Source organism: Anolis carolinensis, chromosome 2 (assembly GCF_035594765.1).
Source record: "Anolis carolinensis isolate JA03-04 chromosome 2, rAnoCar3.1.pri, whole genome shotgun sequence".
Taxonomy (NCBI): domain Eukaryota; kingdom Metazoa; phylum Chordata; class Lepidosauria; order Squamata; family Dactyloidae; genus Anolis; species Anolis carolinensis.
In genome coordinates this window covers 297648114-297674526 of record NC_085842.1, presented here as the reverse complement: position 1 = coordinate 297674526, position 26413 = coordinate 297648114, and the positions used below count along the sequence as shown (strand labels likewise).

Sequence of the window (26413 nt, the reverse complement as noted above, 5' to 3'; positions counted from 1 at the left end):
CTCCGTGTCTGGGTCTGTCTGTGGGCGCGCACGCGTGGGCGCGCACCTTCTCCAGGAGGAGGGGAATAAACACTCAAGAGGACGGGAAAGGCTTCACACTGATTCACAGTGAACTTTTTAGATCTCACTATCACAGAGAGAGAGAGAGACTGACTCTCACTCCCTCTCTCTCACACTCACACACACACTCACACACACACACACGTTAGGAGACCGCCCACCGCCGCGCTAAGACCCCATCGATTTAAAGCGAGACTGCGTGGCGAGCCTGACGTTCATTCAATAGAGCGATCATAAGCAGCGGGCTGTCTGGACGGGCGCGCTCCTGCCTTCCTTGCCTTGCCCTCTTGCCTTCTCTTTCTTGCCTGCCTGGCTGCTGGAGGCTTCTGCCTGGGGTCTTCTCTGGCGCTGAGGAGGGGGCCAAGTCCAGAACCGAGGATGTTAAACCAGAGAATCTTCCCCGGAGGCATGGTTTTACTCCTGATGTTTTTCTGCCACTTCATGGAAGATCAGACAGCGCAGGGTAAGGCACAGTTGGACTTCTTTCTGGGCAGATGTGCCCTCTATCTATCTATCTATCTATCTATCTATCTATCTATCTATCTATCTATCTATCTATCTATCTATATGCATATATGTCTGTCTGTCTAACTATCATTTATCAGTCTTCTCCATCGGATGAGTTAACCTGCGACCAAGATCACCCCTAAGTCCACAATAAACTGAGTGGGACTTAGAACTCTGAATCAATACAAGATTTAGTCGGATGCCTTGGGCAGAGGGTTAAGATTTTGCTCCTTTTCATTATTATTATTGTTGTTGTTGTTGTTATCCTCATGCTCATTAGTTTCTCAATTGCGACTTTGACACAAAAACACCCACCCTGCACATTCCACGGATATATAAAACCCACTTGCCTAGTTCCCAACAGACCTCACAATGTCTGAGGATGCCTGTCATAGATGTGGGCGAAACGTCTGGAGAGAGTGCTTCTGGAACATAGCCATACAGCCCGGAAAACTCACAGCGACCCGTAAAAACTTTCATCGCTGCCACACTGAGTGCCTGGATGAGTTTGCAGCATCAACTCAGAACTTTTCAGTCAGTTCTGAAATGTTTTAGTGAGTGTGAGTGAGTTTTATCTCTCAATTTTTTTAAAAAATCGCCGATTTCCCCGTCTCTGCTCAGTGCTCACCCTTTGGTTTATAGGAAGCAGTTCTTAGAAATCAAAGAGGACAAGACTTTTGCTCAAGTGAGTGTGTGTTGGCCCCATCCGGCGCTGCAAAGGAGAGCGCCTTCCTTCCTTCCTTCCTTCCTTCCTTCCTTCCTTCCTTCCTTCCTGGGCAACCCAGGCAGGCTCCCCCAAACTGGATTTCAGCCACGTGGGTGCCTTCTTTTGGATCCCCTGAAGACTATATATTCCCAACGCAAACCTCGCCCTCCGCTTTGCGCCCCAATATTCGTTGCAATAGATAATGCCTCTCCAATCTGTTGCTGTTTTGTTTGTCTTCGGATGTAGCCTTTCTTAGGCGGGCAGCAACTTTTAAAGAAGCTCCTGCGTGAGATCATGATCTGTATTTTCCTCATATTTATCATTACTATTATTACTGCCATCGCTATAAGTACGAATTGTTTGGTGGAAGCATTCGTCCACTTATTCAGGATATTTTGGATGGTCGGTTCACTTTGTCCGGTAAACTTTGACACACCGGAGGCTTCACAGTTTCCTCCCAACGAAATCTCTCCGCATCGTCTCCCAAGGCGCATCTGCACTGTAGAATTAATGCAGTTCGACACCACTTGCACTGCTATGGCTCAATGCTATGGGATCCTAGGATTTGTTTGGCGAGGCACCAGCACTCTCAGGCAGGGAAGGCTCAAGACACCGACCACTCTCATGATCCCATAGCACTGAGTTAAAGTTAAAGCGGTGTCAAACTGCATTCATTCCACAGTGTGGATGCACCCCAAGAAGGCAGCGACGAGTCAGGGCAGGGCTTGCGTCTGGGATCCCTCAATGACAGACATGCTCAAGGGGTGGGGAGGTATTCAAAACACACACATAACCCACTTGCCTAGTTTCCAACATGCCTCACAACCTCTGAGGATGCCTGCCACATATGCAGGCGAAACGTCAGGAGAAAATACTTCCGGAACGTGGCCATACAGCCAGGGAAACTCACAGCAACATACACATAAGCCATTACTTTTCCTTCTCAAACCCAAACAAACTTGCTCAGCACTTCTCAGCTGGAGTCTCCAGGACAGGAGTGGGCTCGCTCCCCCTTTTTCCCCTCCGTGCTCCGTCTCTCTCTCTCTCTCTCTGACTCCACACGAGGAAATCCGCAAGATTTGGGAGATATGAAAGACAGGAATGAACCGCTATCCTCCGGCGGACTTGACTCTCTCTGATGCTGGATGGAAGAGAGGGCGGGGAGGAGAGGAGAGGGCTGGGCTGCAAACTTCTTGGATTCCCAAAGGCAGGACTGGCTGGGCTGGACGGTGGGAGCGAGGAGGGAAGCGCCTCGCTCGTCTTTCTTCTGAGCCGTCTTTCTCTGTCTTTCAAACACATACCAACACAAAAGCAGACCAGATCTTTCTCCAAACCCTGTCAGGTGCAATAAGCCCCCTCTCCTCTCATCACATCGCAGCCCCCCTTCTGTCCACCCGCGTTTCCCCGCCGCGCCCTCCCTCCCTCCCTTTCCACGGGCGGGATCCGAAAAGCCAGCCTCCGACTGGTTTGATCAGGTTGTTTGAAGAGCGCTTCAGTTCCAACGGGGCCGGAGAAGTCGCTTCAGGTTATGAAACGGGACGAATAAAAAGTAAACAGTCTAGTAAAAGTCAATGAACGCCGCCGCCGCCGCACGTGCTGCGTCTGGGTCACTGCAAGCCCACAGTGGTGTCGGCTTCCAGGCTGTCTCTGGCTGCATCCACACCGCCGAATTAATGCACTTTGACAGCGCTTGAAGTGCCCTGGCTCAGTGCTGTGGAATCGTGGGGATTATAGCGCCGGCCCAGCTATTTATTTATCGTGTCAGAAGCTAGCCCAGGGTACAGTTGCAATGTATTTAAAAACACAAAACAAAGTTTTAAACCTTGGCGTTATACTAAATGTCCTTTGAAGAGTAGCTGGCCACTTGGAGTGCCTCTGGTGTTGCTATAAGAAGGTCCTCCATTGTGCATGTGCTCAGACTGCATTGTAATAGGTGGTCTGTGGTTTGCTCTTCTCCACACTTGCATGTGGTGGACTCCACTTTGTGGTCCCATTTCTTAAAGTTGGCTCTGCATCTCTGGTGCCAGAGCGCAGTCTGTGCAGCACCTTCCAAGTTGCCCAGTCTTCTGTTTGCCCAGGAGGGAGTCTCGCATTAGGTATCAGCCATGGCTTGAGGTTCTGGGTTTTAGCCTGCCACTTTTGGACTCTTGCTTGCTGAGATGTTTCTGCAAGTGCATGAGAGAAGCCTGCCTGCAGGATCATAACACATCCGGGTGTCTCCTGGGCAACGACTTTGTAGACGGCTTATTCTCTCACAACCAGAAGCGACTTGCAGCATACAACCGTCCCAGCTTATCTGACTGAACACATTTCCCTTTATGAACCAATTAGAGTGTTAAGATCAGCCGAGGAGGTTGTGCTCTCAGTCCCGCTGTCTTTGCAGGTGCAATTAGTGAGGACAAGAGACAGGGCCTTCTCAGTGGTGGCCCCTTGGCTGTGGAACTCCCTCCCCGGTGAGATTAGATGGGCCCCCTCCCTCCTGCCGTTCAGGAAACAGCTTAAAACTTGGCTGTGCAAGCAAGCATTCAATGAATAATTGCAACACATAAACACCTACAGGAACCATGGGATTGATGCAGCCTTAATGTTTACTGTTTCAGTGTTTATGATATGTTTGATGATTTATATAGTTTTAATGAGTTAATTTATGGTTATATGTGATTGCTTTTAGTCTTGTGATGTTTCTTTTATATGGATGTGAGGCATCTAATCTTTGCCATTTACTATGTTGTGAACCGCTTTGAGTCCCCCTAGGGGTGAGAAAAGTAGTATATAAATGAAATAAATAAACAATAGCTCTGCAAGGGCTTTAGCCTTCCCTGCCAAAGAAGGCTGGTGCCTCACCAAACTACATACATCTCCCATGAGCCCATAGCACTGAGCAGTGGCAGTTCAAGTGATATCAAACTGCCTTGCCTCAACTGTGTAGATGCACCCTTTCTCTCGCATCATCTCTTTTGCTCATCATCTCTCTTCTTCCTTCCTTTTTTCTCCTGAACGCAGCTGGGAACTGCTGGCTCCGGCAAGCCAGGAATGGCCGTTGCCAGATCCTCTACAAGAACGGGCTCAGCAAAGAGGAATGCTGCAAAACGGGCCGCCTGACCACGTCGTGGACCGAGGAGGACGCCAGCGACCACATGCTTTTCAAGTGGATGGTTTTTAGTGGCGGGGCCCCCAACTGCATCCCTTGCAAAGGTGGGCCTTCTTCAAACACACACACCACTTTGGAGAGGGACCTCTGTTGCTTTCAGACAAGGGTGGGCAAGTGTTGTGAGGTCACAGCTCCCATCATTTGTAGGCAATGCCAGTCTTGGCGGGTAATTGGGGAAGAGGAGAGCCAGAGCCCACCAACAGCTTCAGCATGAACTGCCAGACAACAGGATTGAGGAAAAAATAGTGCTGGTCATGTTGGCGAATACTGATTTGGAGGATGCCTATATTGTTGGCAGGGCTTGGGAAAGCTGGTGTGGGGACTACAGCTCCTAGAATCCCCCACTGACTATGGTACAGTTCTAGAAATTGCAGTTCAAAACAGTAATGTTCTCAAGCATTCATTGTTACTCCACCCACCCAAACACAGATGACTACAACTGGTGACTTCTTTTTAAGGTCACACAGTCAATCACAGAGAGGATTTTTCCCTCACCCCACAAGCAGACATTCTTTTTATCACTGGAAATACCAGGGGTTAGAAATGACACGTGAAGCTTTAGTGTTGAGCTCCTTCTCCAAAGAATAAGGTAGACTTGTCCCATCTCCAGTCCAGGGCTTCCTTGTTTGTGCTAGAACTCAGCTGTATAATTAATCTTCTATTCCAGAGGCTCGGTCATGAAATGGGAGAGGGCAATGAGAGTGCCCCTGAGTAAATACAATAGGTCTCCATAGGAATTGCCCATACTGGCTAGAGCAGGCATGGGCAAACTTTGGCCCTCCTGGTGTTTTGGACCAACTCCCACAATTATTAATAGCTGGTAGGTTGTAAGGAATTGTGGGAGTTGAAGTCCAAAACACCTGGAGGGCCAAAGTTTGCCCATGCCTCGGCTAAAGGATTCTGGTTGCTGTTGTCCAACCATGTGTTTTCCCAAGTTCTGCTTACATTGAAACAGACTGTTGGTCTTCTCCATATCCTGAACTGTAGTCATTCTGCAGGGTTTTGGACAGGGGCCATTCCCAGCATTACCTGGAATTGCAACTTAACTACTTTTGCTCTCAACCTCTGTTCCCCTTATTATCAACAAGACTCCCTTCTTTGAAGAAAAGTCTTGAGGATCAAGCTTGACTTGAAGCTTATTGTTCTGCTCCCTAATTCCAGATATATTTGGGGAGTTAATATTTATCCACAAAGATATCCCACAGACCTTAGAAGCACTCTTCGGACATCATATTTCTCAGGGATGCTTGCCAATCATTTTCTCTGTCATGAATCCTCAGCCTTTAATAACTGCACAAGGTGCACTAATTTGGCAGGTAAAATTGTCCAGGTAACTAAAAGTGTTTTCCGAATCATACAGCAATTTTGGGACGGGTATGCCCTATGGGGCAAGTGGAGGGGACAACTTCCCTTATTCTTTGGAGAAGGGGCTTGGCACTGCTGACTGATTATTGTCACCCTGACTTAAATTAAGGCACGGTTATAAAGGAAAACACGCTGTAAGCATAAGAGAAAGCTCAATGCCACTGTTTTGGTGCCATTAGGGTGCTAACCAGTGTAGGAAGTTGGCACGAAGCACAGAAGAATGCAGTACTCAACTCATTTACCCTGGAGAGGTCGAAGTAATCTTGCAAATGATTACTTTCAAGAATAAAAGCAATGACTTCTTGCCAAGCTTTTCATATAGACACATGCAACCTTGGAATGACTCTGTTCCAGTGACCTTCAACATGAAAGATGTTGGAGAATAAACTCAATGTGTCAGGGACTCTGACTGAGCAGAGAAGATTCTCAGAAAGGAAGGCCTGAAACAACTTTGGAAAAAATAACACAACTTTGAAACACATCTTATTTACTTGCACAGATATTCACTAATCGGTAATTAACCAATCTCTGGTGAAAAGGGGAAGGGTAAAAATGGGAGTGATTAGGAATGTTAACTTTCAGTCTACAACTCTCAGAATACGTATTCTAGACAGAATCACCAGCAGACATGCTCACTGGGAAATTGTGAGGGTGGCAGGAAAACAGCAACTTTCCTGAACTTTGTAGAGGGGCCCTCTTTCATCCCTTTCCATGCATATTTGTGGCACATTGCTGCTGGTTATATGTGCATGAAACCACAGAGTGGCCTTTACTGTCAATTAATTACTGGTCACAGGATGTGATTGTCTGAGCACCAAATAAGTGACAATGGAAAGTCTGCATAGTGACATCAAAGCAGCAAACTTAGCAAAATGAGAAAATATTTGTTTTTAGTATTATATTTAATTTTACAACCTGTTGCTAGGGGAATAGGAGGAATATTATTTCCTATTTTCTGGTTCAAAAATAAACTAATAACTTTTCACATGTTGGGTATAGCGTATCATGCTGAAGTGGAAGGTCTGAATGTTATTAAAACAATATTTCTGGCTTTCTGTTCCACCTCCACCCTTTGCTTTCATTTCCTCTTTAGAAACCTGTGAAAATGTGGACTGTGGTCCAGGGAAGAAGTGCAAAATGAACAAAAAGAACAAACCTCGGTGTGTCTGTGCTCCAGATTGCTCTAATATCACATGGAAAGGCCAGGTGTGTGGCTTGGATGGCAAAACCTACAAGAACGAGTGTGCCCTCCTGAAAGCCAGATGTAAAGAACAACCTGAACTGGAAGTCCAGTATCAGGGCAGATGCAAAAGTAGGTTGACAACAAAGATGCTCTCTGGTTTACAGAGTTGTGGGGGTGAGGAGGAGTAGATTTTGGAAAAGGTGTGATATTGGGAATGGTTTGGATGACCAGAATAATCCAGCCAGTATAGTAGAATGGAAATTCTGGGAGCTGCAGTTCAAAAAGTTATTTTTTTTTCAAGTTTGGGGAAGAACACACAAACACATTCTGTATGCCTGAAGGTATACAGTAATTATTCTACTACAGTACTACAGAGCCCAATGGGTCTCTACTCCCTAGTAGTAAAATATGTGGGGTATTATAGCAAAAAACAACCGAAATAATAATACAAGGTAGTCTAAATATTGAAACAGATAAGCAAGCAAGCCAAAACCCATAAATGTTAATGGAATGCCAAGCCAGTCTTCACAAATGCACCAGAGTGAAGAAGCAGAGATGTTATAATGTTGGACTGCCTACCAGACAGTACCACTTTGCAAGTGGGGAATGTAGTTTCAAATTATTTCCTCACTTAGATAGAAGTGTCCCTACAAATGACATCTGGTGACATCATGGAGAAGAGAAATATTCAAAGTGTCCCTTTACTGCAGTGAGGTTGTTTTTTGGTATGGGGAGGGGTTATTTGCATTTTTGTTTTATACAGATAAACATTTACAGTGTGATACACAGAGGGGCAAAAATATTCAGAGTGTGACATGCAGAGAGACCTCCAATCTGAATGATCAGGGTCAATTCTGCTGATTTAGACTTCAACCGTCGCTTCCCTACCTTATTTTGTGGCAGGAGTAGACTAGGCAAAAATATAGATAAATCAAAAATCCTTATAGTGGGCAACTATGACTGGTCTGAGGACCCTTCCAGGGGCCACACTTTTTGCCAAAAAAATAAAAGAGTCCAGTTCAAGTTTTCAAATCTGGTATTTTAAAAATTTTAATGCAATGAGTGAGAGAATTCAATCTATTTAAAAGTTGAATTGAAATTTCCAGAAAAGGGAATTGGTCTAGCTTTGGTCTAAAAGTTTCTTATTCTTATACTAATTGTGCTCAGAAATTCCTTTTCCCTTTTAATGTTGTATAATGCATCACAAGACTGTAGGAATAGTCTTATTGGACTTGACCAAAGGACTGGTTTACAATAGGTTTACAGAGTAGAAATTTAGTTGCTTATGGAATGTCCACAAGTAGGGCGAGCATGCATACTTCTTTGCAACTGTCATACTGAGATAAACTGAAAATTGGTGTGCAAACAATAGAGATCTATTGTTTTCTAACTACAAACTTAAGACATTTGTCCAAAGTTTGTTCTAACTGGGATAGTTAGGGATGGCTTGAACAAGAGGGATTTTATCAATTGAAGGCTTTCCTTTGTCTTCACTGTCTTCTTGGAGGGGAACATGTGGAAGTAGCTGCTGCTGTCAACCTTCGTTTCCCAAGGGGATACTTGCTCAGGGAGCAAAGAGGAAAACAGCAGAACACAGCAGTCTCTTTGTGGTAGGGGCTCACCAATGGGTGTTCAGCACTGCCAAACACTTGAACTATTCCTTGGATGATCACAATGGCCAACAAATTGCAGTAGTTACTTTTGAGAAAGTTACTTTTTGGATTGCAGAACCCATGACTTGTCAGAAAGAGAAAGCTCCCAAGCTCTGAATTCCCTAGTAAATGCTTCTCCATTGTTATGATTCATGGCACACATTTCTGAATGCTTCTGTCTTCTGTTGTTCACAGATTGTCTTTCTGGGTATTTTTTGTTTCAGAGACTTGCAGGGAGGTTTCATGCCCAGGCAGCTCCACCTGTGTGGTTGATCAAAATAATAATGCCAACTGTGTGACATGTAATCGGATTTGCCCAGAGCCTACTTCCCCGGATCAATATCTTTGTGGGAATGATGGGATTACATACGCAAGTGCATGTCATCTGAGGAAAGCTACCTGCCTGCTCGGAAGATCCATTGGCTTAGCATACGAGGGAAAATGCATTAGTAAGTACCACGGTTTCAGGAGGGTGTCATAAGGGAATTTGGTGGATTAAGTGTCCATGCTTTTACATGAGAGGAGGAAGGCAACTGCCCTGGGGAAGAAGCTGTGACTTTGAATCTCAGCTTCGCAGATTGGAACTAGACATTAGGAGGGAAAAGATAGCTCTCCTAGCGAGTAGCTATCTAGTGCAAGGACAGAAGTCACTGGTTGAGTTAAGACTAACTCAAGACATCTTGCTGTCTGATATCAAGGAACATAACCCAAACACAAAACCTAACTGGACTAGTAATTAAATTTTAGTTCAGAATACAGGGTATACAATTATCTTTGCCACACCTGTGGCTAATTTAAGGATACGCAGAAGGGATAAACATTAGGGGTCCATAAGACTTCCACCTTGCTGCCATTACTGCCTTGGAAGGGAACTCTTTTAAAAAGAGCAGCTGTTATGGCCACACTTTGGTGATGGTTCCACATTTCTCTGCCCCACAAATAGGCATATTCTCAACCCTCCCACCATAAAGCAGGGAAAAGAGTGCCAGTCTTTGTTGGTATGTAAGGTTCACTGGAGCCACCACCACCACCATATTCCTCATTCTCCTTTCTTTTTCCTTCCATGGCAAGGACAAAGTGAGAGGGCTTATGTCACCAATGTCCCAGATGGGCTGTCAGCCCATGAATCTTGTGTTCCACCCTCAAACCAGTCTTCTGGGGAACATGGTAAGCGCACACAACTCTGTCCTAAATCACTTTGCCAGCATTTATCACTCACAGAATCTGCTTCCTCACTTTATCTAATGACAGCATTGGCCCCGCAAAAATGAAGAATAACTGGAAAGAGTAATCTATTCACCTCTCCAAAATATTTTCATTCTTTTTTTTATCCCAGTGAATTTTTCTGCCTCTATAGAAGTGTTTTACTTGTTATCTTTCCACATACAATTTAGAAAGATGGGACTTTTTTTGAAGAAATGTATCATTCAACCCATCATCAGATTTGGGATGGTTATAGCTATGATTACTTAACAGTGAGGAAATATCAACTGTTTTGTAGAAGTGTCTCCTGCATCTACAGAAATACATGGAGATAAATTTATATAAAGCTCTTTGAATATTGCAGAAATCTTGTACAAGTGTTCAAGTCTTAAATTTTCAATCATCACCATCGCCACCATCTTCATTCTTCCTTCTTATCTTGTGGGGAAGCATACTACCAATGGACAGAATAGCAGTTGACTTGCAGGCCTATGTATTGGGAATAATAGACATACAATATATGCTACTCATCTTCCTGACAAAATGAGCATATGCCCCAGCAGCAGGAAGAGTCAAGGAGAGTTACTAGATCCACTCCCGTAAGTGTTGCATCTTGAGACAAAGCAGGAAGGGCACCTTTCCCCAAATCAAGGTGCATGATGCTCAAGCTCAGTCATGATATTTTAGCAGCAAATCTCCCCTTATTACCTCCATGATTACAATACTAATACATCAATTAAGATGAGTGAAATGCTTTTTATGACACTTCAAAATTGACCACTTACATTCCCATTGGATAGAACACCTGGAGGAGGCTAGTGGAATTTCCAGAAGAAAGGAGGTATCTGGCCTTTTGGAATAGCTTTTATATGTCAAATACTCGCTGGTTTCCTTGGGGAAAGAACTGATCAGCCATTTCCTGATTGTATTATATGATGATATGATGATATGCTCAAGGAATATCATCCATGAAAAGAGCAGAGTTGGGAAGTGAGAGAGGTAATTGAGCTGTGGGGAATAACACAAGCCATCATCATCTTCATCTTCATCTTCATCACTACTCATTAATATAAGCCTTTCAAGTGTTCAAAGTGCTTCACGTGCATTATCTAATTGTAAGATAGGACTGCATTAAGACACAGCAACTTATCTAAGGGCACATAGTGAATTCATGGCAGAAATAACATTCAAACCAAGAACTGCCTGATTCACATCACAGCCACTATATTAGACCAGTTTGTTGGTCTAGGATACAACTACTATTCAACATGCACACACCATCTCTTTGGTTTTAGTAAATCCCTTTCATACTTTCCTATGGCTGGGCCTCACAACAAATCATTGGGACATTATTTCCATGTTAAAGACAAGGAATCAAGAGTAAAAGGAAAAGAAAGGCTGAAAAGAAGTTTGATATTAACTCACTTCTTACTACTCCAATATTGCTTTTGGCCTCTAACTGTCTGAAATTAAAGCCAATCTACATAGGATTAGTTCCCATTAAATTCAGTTGAACTTATTTCTGTGTTGACATGTATTGCTATGCTGTTACTTAAATCTGCAGTCTAGTAAAATATTAGTCTTTGATCTAGCAATCATCTAAAACCCACAGATTTATCTTTATCTGGGCAGCAGTAATAATTACAATAATACAGGAAAAGAGAAGAAAATATCAGTAAGTAGCAAGAAGACATGCAAGCAGTAAACCATTAGTTATTGACACTGAAATCTGTATTTCCAGGTTTGGCTAATTTATCATGCTTATTTCTGAGCCAAATAAAACTTTAAGCCTTCCTTTTCATCTCATCTTTGTTGTTTCCTGCCAGAGCTTCAGGACTTTGAAACCTGTCATGGATATTAGGGGGTGGGGGTCTAGGGGTGTGTACCTCTGTTTTATTTCACTTTTTAAATTAAAATTTATTCACTGAGTGTACTTAGCTAAAATATGCCTGCAGACTATAATACCATCTTCAGTCGCTAGGTGTCAGCATACCGCAATCTTCCCTAAAGAGAAAAGTCACAATGTGTTGTCAAAGGCTTTCATGGCCAGAATCACTGGGTTGCTGTGAGTTTTCCGGGATGTATGGCCAAATTCCAGAAGCATTATCTCCTGACGTTTCGCCCACATCTATGGCAGGCATCCTCAGATGCTTGCCCATAGACTTCACAACCTTTGAGGATGCCTGCCATAGATGTGGGCAAAATGTCAGAAGATAATGCTTCTGGAATATGGCCATACAACCTGGAAAACTCACAGAAACCCAAAAAAGACACAGTTGCAACTTTATCCAGGGCAGTTGTTGCTGGGGATGGCATCTAGGGCATTCCAAGTTGTATTTCAAACTACAAGTCTGCAAATTTTGAATAAACTGAATGGGACCCAAAAAAGTTCTGCTGAATGGTAAGGTAGGAAGAACATTAACAGGGAAAACATTAAACAAGCACTGGAATGGATAATGACAAAATAGCAAGGGATAGAAAGCACAGAGGGAAACAAAGAGGACTGGATATGTGTGGCAGGATTACAGTGTTTTTAAAGAAATCTTGCAGAACTTAATACTGCTGCTAGTCACTAATACCGACTATAGCAAACATTACAACACCATCTGTTTTCACAAGTAATGTTCAAATCAGTCCAATGTTTCTTCTTAGTAAAATGTGCATATGTGTACATTTCGAATTCTTGCTTTTCCCTCCTACTTCACAATATTCACAAGTGATACATTCTAGACTCAAAGATATTTTAACACCTCCTGTGTAAATGTTCCTAGTGGTAGATTGGAATGGATCAGGTTAGTAACAATAAACTAATGTAATATAGGGTCCACAATGCTGTCTTTAGATGTGTAAAACACAAATTGAAACCTCTGATCAGCTGTAAAGCTCATTGCTCAGTCTTGAAAAAAAATACTATAAATTGGCAAGACTGTTGTGATTCCAAAGTCTGACTCTTACAGGCAACTGTTGGTTAGTTCTCATATTCCTTCCAGTAATGTCTAATCTATGTTGACCCTAATGTAGACCACCTATAATTGGATTTTATTGGGAAGATTTGTTCGTAGGAGGCTTACCAGTGCCTTCCTTGGAGGGTGATAAAGTATAGCTTGCCCAGGATCACCCAGTGGATTTCCACAGCTGAGCAAGGATTTGGACCCTGACTTCTAGAATCTGTCCAACAATAAAAGTACTACATAAAGCTGTCTGTAATGAGATGGTAAATCTTAGACAGGATAGCACCACTTTCTAATATAGATATAGGTCACATAGTGGAATGTTCTGTCATGTGTTGAACAAACTTGTCCCTAGAAAACTGTATATATCACAAACCAAACTAGGCTAGATGTTTTCATTCTGACAGCTGCAGACCTACATTTTTTTTCTGTACACTCAAGCATTCAATCATGCAAACTCATACCTTTGGTTTGAAGTGACACAAATCTGAAGTGACACAGATTTATCACATCATCTGCTGTTCTAGGTCTAACTAGCTCTAAAAAGAAAGCCAACAAATGGTAGAAGAAGGTTGGAGTGCCATCTTAACACATGAAAATATATCCCAATTAATCCATGGGACAGAGCTATAAGGTTTTTCCCAGTTCTAGAATATGAAATCTAAAAACATCCTGGAGATACCCTCCAATACAGTTCAACAATTTCTATGGGAATCAACCTGGATATGGCTTGTTTCAGGAAAGCTGTTTAAATTCCTTAATGAGAAGCGGAAATAATTAGTTTTCATATGTAATATTACTTCCATTTCTTGATAATACTCTTGCTGGTGCCAAAAATGCTTTGAGTTTTTAGACCTCTTTATAAAATGATTTATCCTAACTGCTAGTTGCCCTCATTTGCCCTCAATCATACCATTATTCATTGAATCTGATTGACTGTAGAGAGTTGCAATGTCATTCTGTTCATTATGTAATAATGGGACCATCCATGTGATTAATTTAGTAAAGAGGAAGAAATAGTCCAAAAAGAGATAGAAATAGAGGGAATAAGAGTACAAAAAGGAGTAGCCACTAAGTAATTTTTCTCAGAAAAGGGGTTTTCAATACAAAGTCCCTTTTCACCAAAATAGCTATTCTTGACTCAACAAACTAGAATGCAGAAAACCGGACAAAGTCCTTACACAACACATTCTATTCTTCATGTGCCACACCAAAACCACAGGGGAAGAAACTACTGAAACTTACAATTTTTAAAAAATAAATAAATAGGAATGTACTCTTGTGATCCAGAAGTCAAGCTTTTGGTGAAGAAAGGTTTCCAGTGAATTCCTGTGAACAACTATGGAGGGTGAATCTTTGGCCCTATTGAATTGGAACTTGATACTTGAGAATTCTAAAATATTTTCAGACCACATGGCTTTGATGTTCAGTTCAATTAGTTTCCAATAGAAACAGCTGCCTAAGCAAGAGTTCATAGAAAACATTTTTTCACATCGCTCAAAAACAACTCATTCCCCATTAAAAAAATCATAAAGTTTGGGACATGTTGTTTCAAATGAAGCCTTCTGAAACCACAATCATTATAATAAAAAATTAAGCATGCCAAAATGTTTGTCATTGTAAGATTATTTATTAGACATTATTCAAATAAAAGAATAAAAATTATCTAATCCGTATTTGTGGATAGGGGATCTGATTCCTCTGCAATTATACTTTTGCTTCCCATTGGTTTCAAGGATTTTTAAAAATGATCTTAGCTTTCTCATTACAAACAACATGCAAAGAACTGATGACAGAAATCAACTGATTGGATCCTATCTTAACTGTTGTTTTCTTTCAAAATATAAGATAGCAGTGGTCTAGTTGGCTAATAGCCTACGATTTTTCTATTCTTGCCAATCAAAAATGTACTCCGAGAGTTGTATAATGAAGCCAGAAGAATGCCTCTATAGACTGATTGGATTTTTAACAACGTACTAATTTGTTAATGTATTGTAAGTCATAAAGCTTGCACTGAATTCATGAATAAAAACAGGTGAAATATCTATAATTTAGTAAGCTACCTTAACTGCATGATCCTAGACTTGATTTTTTTAACAATGTTTCCCCATCAGGACTTGGAAACGTTACCTTTTTAAAACTACAACTACTAGAATCCTTCAGCCATCCTTCCTCTTTTCCATGCTTAAATGACATTTGTATGACACCCTAAAGACTAACAGATACATTTTGGCATTAGTGCCCATGTACCAAGTCGTGCTTCATCAAATGCATGAATTGTTATTATTTCTGCTAAGGGCACACATTGTGCTGTCCTCCAAAAAAGACCAGGGAGTTAAGAAGCCCATCCAGAGCATCTCCCACCCAAAGACCAGAGCATCTCCCACCCAAAAGCATCTCAGTGCCTGTTTCTGTCCTGAAAATGCCAAATGATCACTTAACAGGAGGAATTGTTGATTAAAGAATCTCCTCTGCTTTCCTTTGCTAAGCTACTCTAATGTACATAAGGAGAAATTCTGGTCAGTCCACAGTATCCCTTCTAGCATCAGTCTAATATAACTCCTATGATTTTCTCTCAAGAAGTCTTGTTCTACTGTTTGGCCCTCTTCTTCCAAATGAAGAGGGTTTTTCAAACTAGATATATCAATTTATGACATTGTTTTAGTGTTAGAAATTTAGCTGCCTAAGGGATTAATCCTATTGGTAATCCCAGCTAGAGTAAACCCATTAAACGAATGTGATTTACATGAGTGTTGACTAACTACTCAACGATTAATTCAGTGGGTCTACTCTAATCAATAGGATTCAGGTCACTATCTCTTAGTTTCTGCAGACTATATTATGAACAAATATCCTAAACCTAGCCTTGATTTTCCTGCGTGTCAACCACTATGCTGATGTGTGTCCATATCCTGCTGTACTTTCCCACCGTTTCACAAATCCTCAGGTTGTCATTGGCACTCATTTGAGTTATTTGGCATTTTACATAAGGGATGCTGTTTATGAGGCCACTGTGTAGAATGGGATTTATGCTTCTATGGATTTTGGTATCAATGGAGAAGGGTTGTAGAACTTGACCACAGGTATAACAAGGGCTCACTATACCCTGAAGTAATTCTCACTGGGTTCATGGGAATTTACTCCCTATTTCCATCTATTAAGTGTGGCAGAATGAAATGTCAATGTTCAGGGTGAAGATACTACGAAGACCACGGAATGATCTTTTGTAAGACATTTAAAGGGCTACAATTAAGGTCTAAGTGGAGATATAATAGTCAGTGGAATTTGTTTTCATTCAGAACACAATTTTCCCTGTGAAGGCTGTATTTAATTGGGTTTATATTATAAGGATTTGGGAATGTTGGGGTTTTAGGCATTCTATAGATCTCTAGGAAGCCTGAAACCCCACAACTCCCAAATCCTTATCATATAAAGCTAATATCCACCCATCAAAATGCCACACATAACAACTCTTCAGAGCAGAGAGATTGCTTTATCCTCTATGCCCAGAGCATGCACAATGGGCCTAAATTATATTGTTAATTCTTACAGAGGCGAGCCATTGAATGTGTTGGGTTTGTCTATTGAACGTTGACTACTCTGAGATTGATTTCATGGGTTGACTATGTCTGGGACCAAGAGGATTTCAGACACAGACGCCAGAGCCTTTTTGTGATGAGGGGAGACTCCTTTTATCTGAAATACAGCTATCTTCATAAACAGTCTCATAAACCATGTACAAGGTCTGACCTTCTACATCAAAACCAGCCACTGATCATGGTGTGAGTTGTAGTCCAAAAAAGTAGCTTTTCCAAGCTCTAAACAAAACCAAGGGGCTGCTCAGATTTCCTTGGGCTCATACTAATGGCCTCTAACATTTTTTGCTCCTTAAGATAAGGGACAAGATGGCATTGTGTCTCCATGCTATACAGAGAAGCCAACAAGAGCTGCAGTTAAATCTTACTTCAAAACATGAGATATGATACTCCACCATGCAACATCCAAAGGGCAGGAATCCTTTCAGTGCAGGTTAAGCCATGTGGCACACACAGCTCTGTCCTCCAAGAAATCAGAATGGCTCATGGGCTGAGGGGCAACAGCCAAAAGGCCAGTTCTTGCTGCCACTTAAATATCTGTCACCTGAGGCACTTGCCTCACTCTGCCTAATGGTAGGGCCGAGCCTGCCTGTTACCTCCAAGGGACTGGCAGCACATTGATTCAATGAATTATTTTGCTTCTTACTTTCGCTTTTTTTAAAAAAATCATTTTTGCATTTTTTTAAAAAATAGATATATATATATATATGAAAATCTTTTTCCTAGAGGCCAAATCTTGTGAAGACATCCAATGCAGCACGGGAAAGAAATGTTTGTGGGATTTTAAAGTGGGCAGAGGACGGTGTGCCCTTTGTGATGAGCTATGCCCCGAAAGCAAATCGGACGAAGCTGTCTGTGCCAGCGATAACACCACTTACCCAAGCGAGTGTGCCATGAAGGAGGCAGCCTGTTCCTTGGGTGTGCTTTTGGAAGTAAAGCACCCAGGATCTTGCAACTGTAAGTGAGATATTTAACCTTGCCAGGAACTTTAATCTTCTGAAGGCAAAATAATAATAATAGTAATAATAATAACCATAATAAATCCCTAGACTAGTGAAGACTGACACCTTTATTAAACGTGAAAGGGAACTGCATCTAAGGGAGATCTTATAGCGATATCATTCAGATGTCTCATGCTTCCTAAGATGCAACAGTTAAGTCAACGATGAATGTTTCGGGGGTTTCTTTTTGTAGGAAAGGGTATGTTTAACATCAGAGGGTTTCCTTAAATGCATCTTTTTTTAGCTGTTTCCTTGCCGTCCCTTAATAATGTTTGCTTTAGTGTGCTTTGCTGTTTGCTTTATTAACACCCAGCTACAACCTAATTGCACCCTCCTTTCAAATCCCTCCTCCTCCTCCTCCTCCTCTTCCTCCTGACCCCATCCCATGCCCGAAACTAGCTTAACACTTAACCAAGTGGCTGCTGTCTCCTTGCAGTTGCCTCTGAATGAAGGACTCAAATGCAGTTTTAAAAAGCCTAGAACACAAGAGCACTTTTTATCTAATTTCAGGAATCTGCCAATAAAACCTGAGCCATTGAGTCTTCAGACCTTGCTGCAGTTATGACTTCATAGATTATGTAACACGTACACCCATGTGTGCACATACAAACACACATGCAAAAATAAAATAAAAAACTCTATGGCATAAACAGCTGGTGCCAAAGCACATCACACTACAAGCCACGCTCTTTTTATAAAAACAAAAAAATGCAACTATCTTTTATGGCTATGCAGGGGGCTTTGAAAACATGCACACTGAGCTGCTACTTCGCTGTTGTTGTCCGTATTTAAACAACAGCTCCCCTGTATTCTCCTATCTAGCCATTAATGAAGATCCTGAGGAAGATGAAGAAGAGGATGACCCGGACTACAGCTTTCCTATATCTTCCATTCTAGAGTGGTAAAACTTCCATCGCTTTTGGAACAGCCAATTTGGGCAAGAAATACAAATGTCCATACTGTACATAAATGTATGCTTATTTATTTGGGGAAGAAAAAAGTATACATATAGTTGAATCTTGTAGACATTTATTTATACTGTGTCATGTTTTATAATTTATACATAAAAATGTCTGATTGACCTTTTTTTGAAGAAATTTAATCGTTATGGGATAAGCAGTGTTATTTATTGTGCGGTCACTTGCTTGTAAAGTAAAGCTTCTTTTTTCTTGTAAACTATAAATCCATTCCTTCGAGCTTAACGCCCCACCCCTTCACAACGCTGATCTCCTTGTTTCTGCCAGTGTTAACTCTGTCCCACTTTAACAACACTTTGCATGTCCGTTTCTATTACATTTTTATTTATTGCATTTCCTTCTTGCCGGTTCTGTACATACATCCATGATCCCTCGGGTATTTGTTTACAAGGAATCTTGACTGACCAAAAGGCGCTGTAAACTGACTTAACTATATATTCGGGGTGCAATGAGGCAATCTGTAAGGAACCTCTTCCCCTTGAGTATGTTCTTCTTCTGATTGTATCATGTACTGAGGTGATCTCAAAGTACTGGACATGTAGACTGTACTATGAGAATCCAAACCCAAAGATCGGATTATGAAGGCTATTAATAGCAGTGTGGCTAAATGTAACGAGAGCATTTGTAAAACACATTGTCACCAATGTCAATGTTTTTCTTGGGTCTGTCTTTGGAGATGGTCCTGCAGTTCCATTTTTTAAAAAGTTCTTATGTTTCTCTTTCAAAGTGTTCACAGATTATTATTATATCAAAGCTTTATCAGTTCAAGTTTCTTGCTTTTCATAATACTTTTTTTTCTGAAGCAATTTTATATTTTCAAACATGGCGAGTTAAATATAAATTCATTTAAATATATAGTTTTGTACTTTTCTACCATGTAAATGTGCAATGTATATAAAAGTTATAATGTGTATTTGTAAATAAATTATGAGTGAAAAAAAATAAAAAATGGATTTTCCCCACTACATATAAGGGAAAATATATATATAGGCTTTGGTTATTGGTTGTTTAATGTGCTTTACAAGACTGTTTTTTTTAAAAAAAAAAATGCGGACAGGGTTAGTGTTCCAATAATTGGTTCAGAACCTGCAGGCTGTTTTCTCATGTCCCTGATATGATGTAGACACTTTGTTGAAGTTAATCAGGATTATGTATAACCTATGTCTAAACCGAAGACCAGCAGGGATCACCTTTGGAGTTTTATGGTCATGGAAGAAAGGTGGAATGTAAGATTTAATACACCAATACATTTTTTAAAAATACCTTTCTTAGATTCAAAAACATATGCAGCCAATGTTGGATGGGCTCCAACAACAAACTGGTTTAGATTAGTTTTGAATATGGCAACTTACTCGGTCATTTAAGGTGAGTAGTAACAGCCATAAGGTGCCCAGGAAGCTAAGCTTCGAAACTGGCCCTTTTTGGATCCCAAGTTAGCTGGGGGACTCTGGGAAAGTCAGTCCACAATTCCCTTTTCTACGCTGCAAAGAAGGGAAGTTTTTATAAGCTAAAAACAATAGTGGTGTTGATAGAGGTGGGTTTGTTTTTCTCCCAGCAATAAGTGTGGCCTACTAGACCTATTTGTAGGGCTACTGTAAATGTTCTGTTGGTGAAGCGAGTTGACATCCCTTAAGTAAATTTCCCTCCTCTTTACTACTTACCAGTTTTCTAAATGACCAGAAGTCACATCATTGGCAAAGAGAGGAGAAAACTATAGTATGTAATGGCACATATTCATATAATCAGTTCCAATGATATTGGTGGGGACTTACCTGGGGGTTCAGCATCTCTCTGGCCAAATATAAAGTTAACCCTGGAAGAACTAAAATATCAAATTATAGAACATGAAACTAAACAACGATATGAATATTTAAAAAAAACAATAGAATCTGAGGCAATTTGAAAATAATGAAGCGGTCTAGAAGAGTTCTTAGTGTCTGGTGGGGTGTTAAACAGGCACAGGTTCAGTCATTTTTACCTACCATCACAGATTCAACCTCAATCATTTAAAGCAAAATTCTGCACTGCAGCATTGTAAATGTTTCTTTTGGATGTAAAGTCATTTTTAGAAGTCTAGAAAACTCTAGTCCCACTTCTTCTTTCCAATGTCTCATATTGAGACATATGAGAACGAATGCAGTCAAGTGATTAGAGTTTAGGACGTAGGACCAAGGAAACCCAGGTTCGAATCCCCACTCATCCATGAAACTCACTGGGTGATCTTGGGCCAGTCACTATCTCTCAGCCCAACCTACCTCACAGGGTTGTTGTGAGGATACAATGTAAGGGAGGGTTAAGAGCTATGTGAACCACTTTGAGCTTCTTGCCAGGAGGTGTAAATCTGATAAATACTGCAATATTACCACCACTTGATCCTCCTTTCCCCTTTAGACTTTTCAAACCTCAGTGCAGTTACTTGCTTTCTTTGAAGTCTTGGAAAACCACCCCTATCTTGTAAATCCACACAGTGTTGATATAACCATGTATTTTGCCTACATACAATAAAGCTTTTCTTTGATGGACACTGGAATCGTGGAGTTTTAATTGTGTACTACCAGGTCTTCTTGCTGAGGAACCATCTTTTTGCATTCAGTTTCTGCATATTCGGGGTGGGCGAGCATTATTATTTGTGTAAAGAACTTAAAACTAGTATTTAAATTTCTTTTCTGTTACATGAAAGTAGGAGTGTGAAGAATATTTATAATTTTTCTCATTGTTTACATGAAAAGGTGCCACAGCTTGGCAAGACACCCCATAAAAGTTGTCAATGGTCATGAGATTTTTCACACCTATACAAGACCCACACCTTTTGAGTATATGTTTCTTTTCATTGGTTTTTGCAGGGGAGGATACCACTATATATTTGTAATAGAAAAAATAATTTTTTTTACCTCCCAAAAATCTTAGAATACAACAAATTACCTATAAATAAGCCAGCATGATTTAGTGCTTTGAGTATTGAACTAGGACACAGGGAGACCAGGGTTTGAATCCCTACTCAATTCTGAAAACCCACTGAATAATCTTGCCAAGAAAATTCCAAGAAAACACCATGAAGTCAAAAATGTGTTGAATGCACACAACAATAACATGCAAAAACTCTCATAAATCTTGCCCAGTGGGAAGAAAAGTTTTGAAATTTTCAATTCTGAAATTATTATTCTGATAGGTCAGAAAAAAATAAGCAAAACTTTGCATCCTGGTTTGGAACATATTAAAATGTATTTGCAATGAAAGGTGCTCCTGTTGGAAGTCCTTGTTGGAAATGGCTGTATCAGCCTTGCTGGACACTCGCTAAGGCTACATCCTCTTCACTGGAAGGAGCATTACGCTTGGGCTTCCAGCCATTAGGGGTCTCCTCCTGCCTGCTCCACCTGCAGTCCCTTCCCTGGTAGACAAGATGGCAGTACAGGCAGTGCCCGAGTTACAAACATCCTACTTACAAATGACGGCTACTTAAGAACGGGGGTGAGACATCAAGAAGTGAGGGAAATTCACTCCTGAAAGAGTTATCATGGGGAAAGGGGTCTCCACTGAAGATTTCTCACCAATCCTTGTTCCCACAACAACCTGATACTTTTCAAAATCCAGTTATCACAGGGAAAGAAAGTGCGGTGAAATCTTCTGAACAGGGACAAAGACAGCAAAACAAACACAGCAGGGGTATTCAAGTTTACCTGTTATGACTTACATACAAATTCAACTTAAGAACAAACCTACATAACCCATCTTATTCATAACTTGGCGAGTCCCTGTAGTGGCCAAACTCAGAAACTTGGTTGTATTTTGTGTCTACCGGCTCCCAGAAATTATGGTATGCTTCTATCATATTTCCAACAGAGCCCCATTGAAGGGTACCAGAGCCCTGTGGCTTCTGTGTTTCTACTTCTTAACCTCACTGTTCATTGCCACACTCTCCTCAATCCCTGAGAAAGAAAATAATAAAGAGGAGAGGAGGAGCAGCAGCAGATATGGTTGCTTGCTCGCTCACCTGTCCAATTGTCTTGCTCTAACCCAGCTGCAGAATCCAGGCAGAGAAATGAGAAAGCTATAGTGATCGGTGGTAGTCATCTTCCTCACCACCATTGTGCCTTTACCTGTTTGGGGGTGGGTGGAGAGAAGAATTAGTTTTCCAGAAATCAACAGCAGTAGCTTTCATATTCTTGAGATTGCCTCACCAAGGCTGGGCCTACTATTGGGCAGAGTGAGGCAAATATCAAACAGAGCGCGGATGAGCTCCCTCTATCAGCTCCAGTTCCATGCGGGGACATGAGACAAGGATGGTTAAAACATCAAAACATCCGGGTGTCCCCTGGGCAACGTCCTTGCAGATGGCCAATTCTCTCACACCAGAAGCGACTTAGTGCAAGTCGCTCCTGACACGGAAAAAAAAAACAATAAAGCCAAAAAGGAGCCATGTCAGTTGAAACCATATCATACTGCTAATAGATTCTTAGAGAAAGAGGCCCTTGTCCACCACAGTTTATTAAGGTCAGCTAATCAGAACCCCTTCCCATCATTCTCTCTGTCACCCATCCCAATTGCTCAAAGAGTATGTGGAATTTATCCCTCATTCTGTTTGACTGCATGAACTGAGTTTTAACTGTGCTAAGACTATTTCCATTGATCATTCCATTAGTTTTTCACCTTCTTAACTACAAGGCATTGAAGGAATAAATCCCAAGGGAGTTTTTTTTAATGGATGAAGGATTATGGCAGCTAAATGCAAGTAACAGACCGAACACTAGTTTTTCTTTAAAGGTTTTGGTATAATTTATTCAGGTTCTTGTTTATATTGCTCTTTAAGAAGTTATACACACATTGCCTGCTTTCCTATTTATTTTAGTTGGACATTTTGATATAGAATAAAACCCACCTTGGGCAAGTCACACTCTCTCAGCCTCAATAGAAGGCAAAAGCAAAGCCCCCCCCCAACATATCTTGCCAAGAAACTCCAGTGACAGGTTCACCTTAGGACTGCTGGATTTTGATAAACCAAGCTTGTTCCTGAACTGGAAATATAAACACTGCAAATGGTCTTCTACGGTGCTGCTTATAACCCTTAAATTGGTGGTTCTCAATCTGTGGGTCTCAGATGTTTTGGCCTTCAACTCCCAAAAATCCTAACAGCTAGTAAACTGGTTGGGATTTCTGGGAGTTGTAGACCAAAATACCTAGGGACCCACAGGTTGAGAACCATTGCCTTAAATGAAGCTATTACTCTCTTGCAATTTTCTTCCTCTTTCCTCTTCGCCCATGCCATTTTGTTCCTTTACTGTTCTGCATTCATTGTTAGATCAATCCCAAAAGAACTTCAGAAATATTTGAAAGCACCCAGGATCTGAGGTTCTATACTAAATAAGAGGACAATAATCTAAATTTGCACATTAATTTGTATCACTGTTACAACCAAACCATTCGGTTTGAGCAAGGAGTGTTCGCCCATCACTGTTGTCAATTAAGTAGCTAATACTTGAAGAAATCCTCCATTTAATAAAAATAAATAAACTAGAAAAAATAAAATGACACACGAAGCTGCCATTTGAATGTATAATTATCTTGAGCCTCCCATGCAAACTCTGAAAATCTATGTGATGCAAATTAATTTGTATACGAAATCATTTACCTTCTAGGACATAAGAAAACCAAAAAAGGATTCATTTCTTTTATCTTCCGTTTTCCTTTCCTGTGTAGCAACTTGCAATTACATTTCATATTACTGCAATCCAAAAACAAAGTTTGCCATAACCTGAGTGATAATTAAATTATATAGTAACTGGTAGGTGATGCTGCAGGGTTTAGATTGGTGGAGTCCCATTATGAAAGCAAGTCTGCCACATGTTTAGAGAGATACCACTCTGCTTCAGAAATGGAAGGAATGTGCGAGACACTTATTCCTATGGGATACTAACTGAATGCATAAACAAGACAGATTAAAGCAAGTAACAAAGCTACAGATGAATTGAATATGAGGTGTCCATGCTAACTTGCATAAATGTATTAACCTGCCAACTGTTCCGTGCTGTATTCATATTCATATGGTTGTTGCATGAATTTTGCTGGAGGAAAAATCAAAGGAAGCAGTTGCATAGAGGACTACTCTGCTCTTAGCCACAACTTTGACATATTTTATTTATTGAATATCACCTCTCCACTCAGTGAGTGCTTGAGGCAATTTACAATAACAACCTAAAAACAGTAACATACAACAGCTCCAAACAATGATGATAAAAATATCCACACTGCAATAAAAAAGAGAGCTTTCTAAACTCAAAGAATAGCGTCTGTTGGTAAAAGCATAATGGATTGGCATAGTTTTTCCCCTAGTCATTTAAGGGTAGAGCTGGAACAGTTCTTTTCAAGAACATTCTTCCCCAGTAGTTAGTTACAGTAAGCATTGCAGTTTCAGTGCTTACTCCATTTTGGTCAGATGTGTTACAAGGTATTAATTTGGTATTAGCATTAACATTTTAGTATTGGCACTGTACGTTTATATTTAGCATTAATATGTTAGTATTAACACTGTAAGTTTAAATACACACAATCTTTTAAATTAAGTTCCTGGAACATAGAATTTAGCACAGGGTCAACAATGTTGATCCTATCTGTTTTGATTGTTGCAAAAAGAGTTCTACTCCAGAGATGGAATAATAAACATTCTGTTGTTCAATGGTCAAAACAGCTTACTAATTTAGTTATTGATGTCAACTTTAAGAAACTCGTTGTGTGTCTGGCTGTGTGTGTACACTGTTCACCTCTCAAAGACATGTCAGATATCACTTTTGTCATTCTTTTCCTTGGGATTTGCATATATTTGCACTCCTTTTTGCAAAGCAACAGCATCTCCACAGCTACGATTTCTCTTTCACTATGACATAAACATGTGCACAACTGGGATCCAAGCCACTAGGGACCTCATCACATTAGCCGCTGGAATCATCATGGTTTTGGCAAATCCGGTGATGGCCAGCCGGGGGGTGATGGCCCACACCGCCCAGTTTCCCTCTTACCCCATTCCACGGGGGGAAGTGTATGCCGCCCAGCATCCCACCATTGATCCTAATGCTGATGTGGTGGAATATGCCAGATCCTCTTCAGTTTTGCAAAGAAGCCCCACCAGAAATAGATGTACATTGTGGGGTGGGAGCCAGTAGACTCTGTGGCAAAAGTGAAGAGTGAACAGCATACACCATTGAATTTGGCCCATCTGATGAGGTTATAGAAATTGCTCTGCTATACATTTAAGTGAGGAACTTAATGCAGAAAGGAACTGCTCTTGACCAGTTCTACACGTGCTGCTAGCTGGTGTGCATCTGGAGAAAATATCATACAGACGTCATGAAGAAAAATCTAACCAATCAGTAGATCATGTGAAATAGTGTATTCATATTCAATCCAGCATGTATAGTATGCTGGTAACAAGATGGTCTTTTTTCCCTGCAGATGCCCCTAAGGAAATTTCAGAAATGTTAACGGAAATCATGTGTTGTGCTACTCCCATGTGAACAGTTATTGGAGCAGATAAAGAAAGAATGAACACTAACAGAGAATTTGTGGGTTATGTCTGGATTCCTGCAGGGTATCCACCTATTTGAAGTGGAAGCATTATTCTGTCTCTGACCAAACGGCTGATTTCCTCTTGCTCATTCTGCCATTATGTACATATAAATAGTATCTGCATTTCTACGTACTAACAGTGGTATGTATCCAGCAATGTCATTTTGCCCTTAATCACATTCCTCTGGTGGATACTACTTCCAAACTATGCACAAAGTAAGCAATCTAACACAATTTTGAGGTGAACTAAGATGTTACACAAGCAGTAGCATAACATGAAACCATAAAAAGTTATACTTATGCAATTAAACAAAACACTCCATAATCTGTCTTTAATACAGTGTGGTGTAGTGGTTTGAACTCTGGACAACAATTCTGGAGACCAAGGATCAAATCTCCACTCAACTACAGAAACCCACTAGGTCACCTTAGGTAAGGTGTCCTCCCTCAATCTTGGAGGAAACCCACTGACCCCCCTCAAAAAGAAGTATTGCAGGCACACTG

At 40.9% G+C, this 26413-nt stretch overlaps 1 protein-coding gene across 3 annotated transcripts; it reads left to right on the top strand.

Moving 5' to 3' along the window:
* The first annotated feature begins 30 nt into the window (after positions 1 to 30).
* On the top strand, positions 31 to 20874 carry fst (follistatin). Of its 3 annotated transcripts, none has more exons than XM_062972415.1 (7): positions 31 to 523; positions 4277 to 4468; positions 6883 to 7101; positions 8849 to 9073; positions 9696 to 9791; positions 17101 to 17331; positions 17886 to 18191. In XM_062972415.1, coding segments are annotated over exons 1-7 (1050 nt in total). In that variant the 5' UTR covers positions 31 to 438; the 3' UTR covers positions 17888 to 18191. The 3 variants fall into 3 exon arrangements, with proteins under 3 accessions (XP_062828485.1, XP_062828484.1, XP_003216237.1); XM_062972414.1 differs by lacking the exon at positions 17886 to 18191 and adding an exon at positions 18198 to 20874 and having other exon boundaries at positions 49 to 523; XM_003216189.4 differs by lacking the exons at positions 9696 to 9791; positions 17886 to 18191 and adding an exon at positions 18198 to 20874 and having other exon boundaries at positions 67 to 523.
* The last annotated feature ends 5539 nt before the right edge of the window (positions 20875 to 26413 follow it).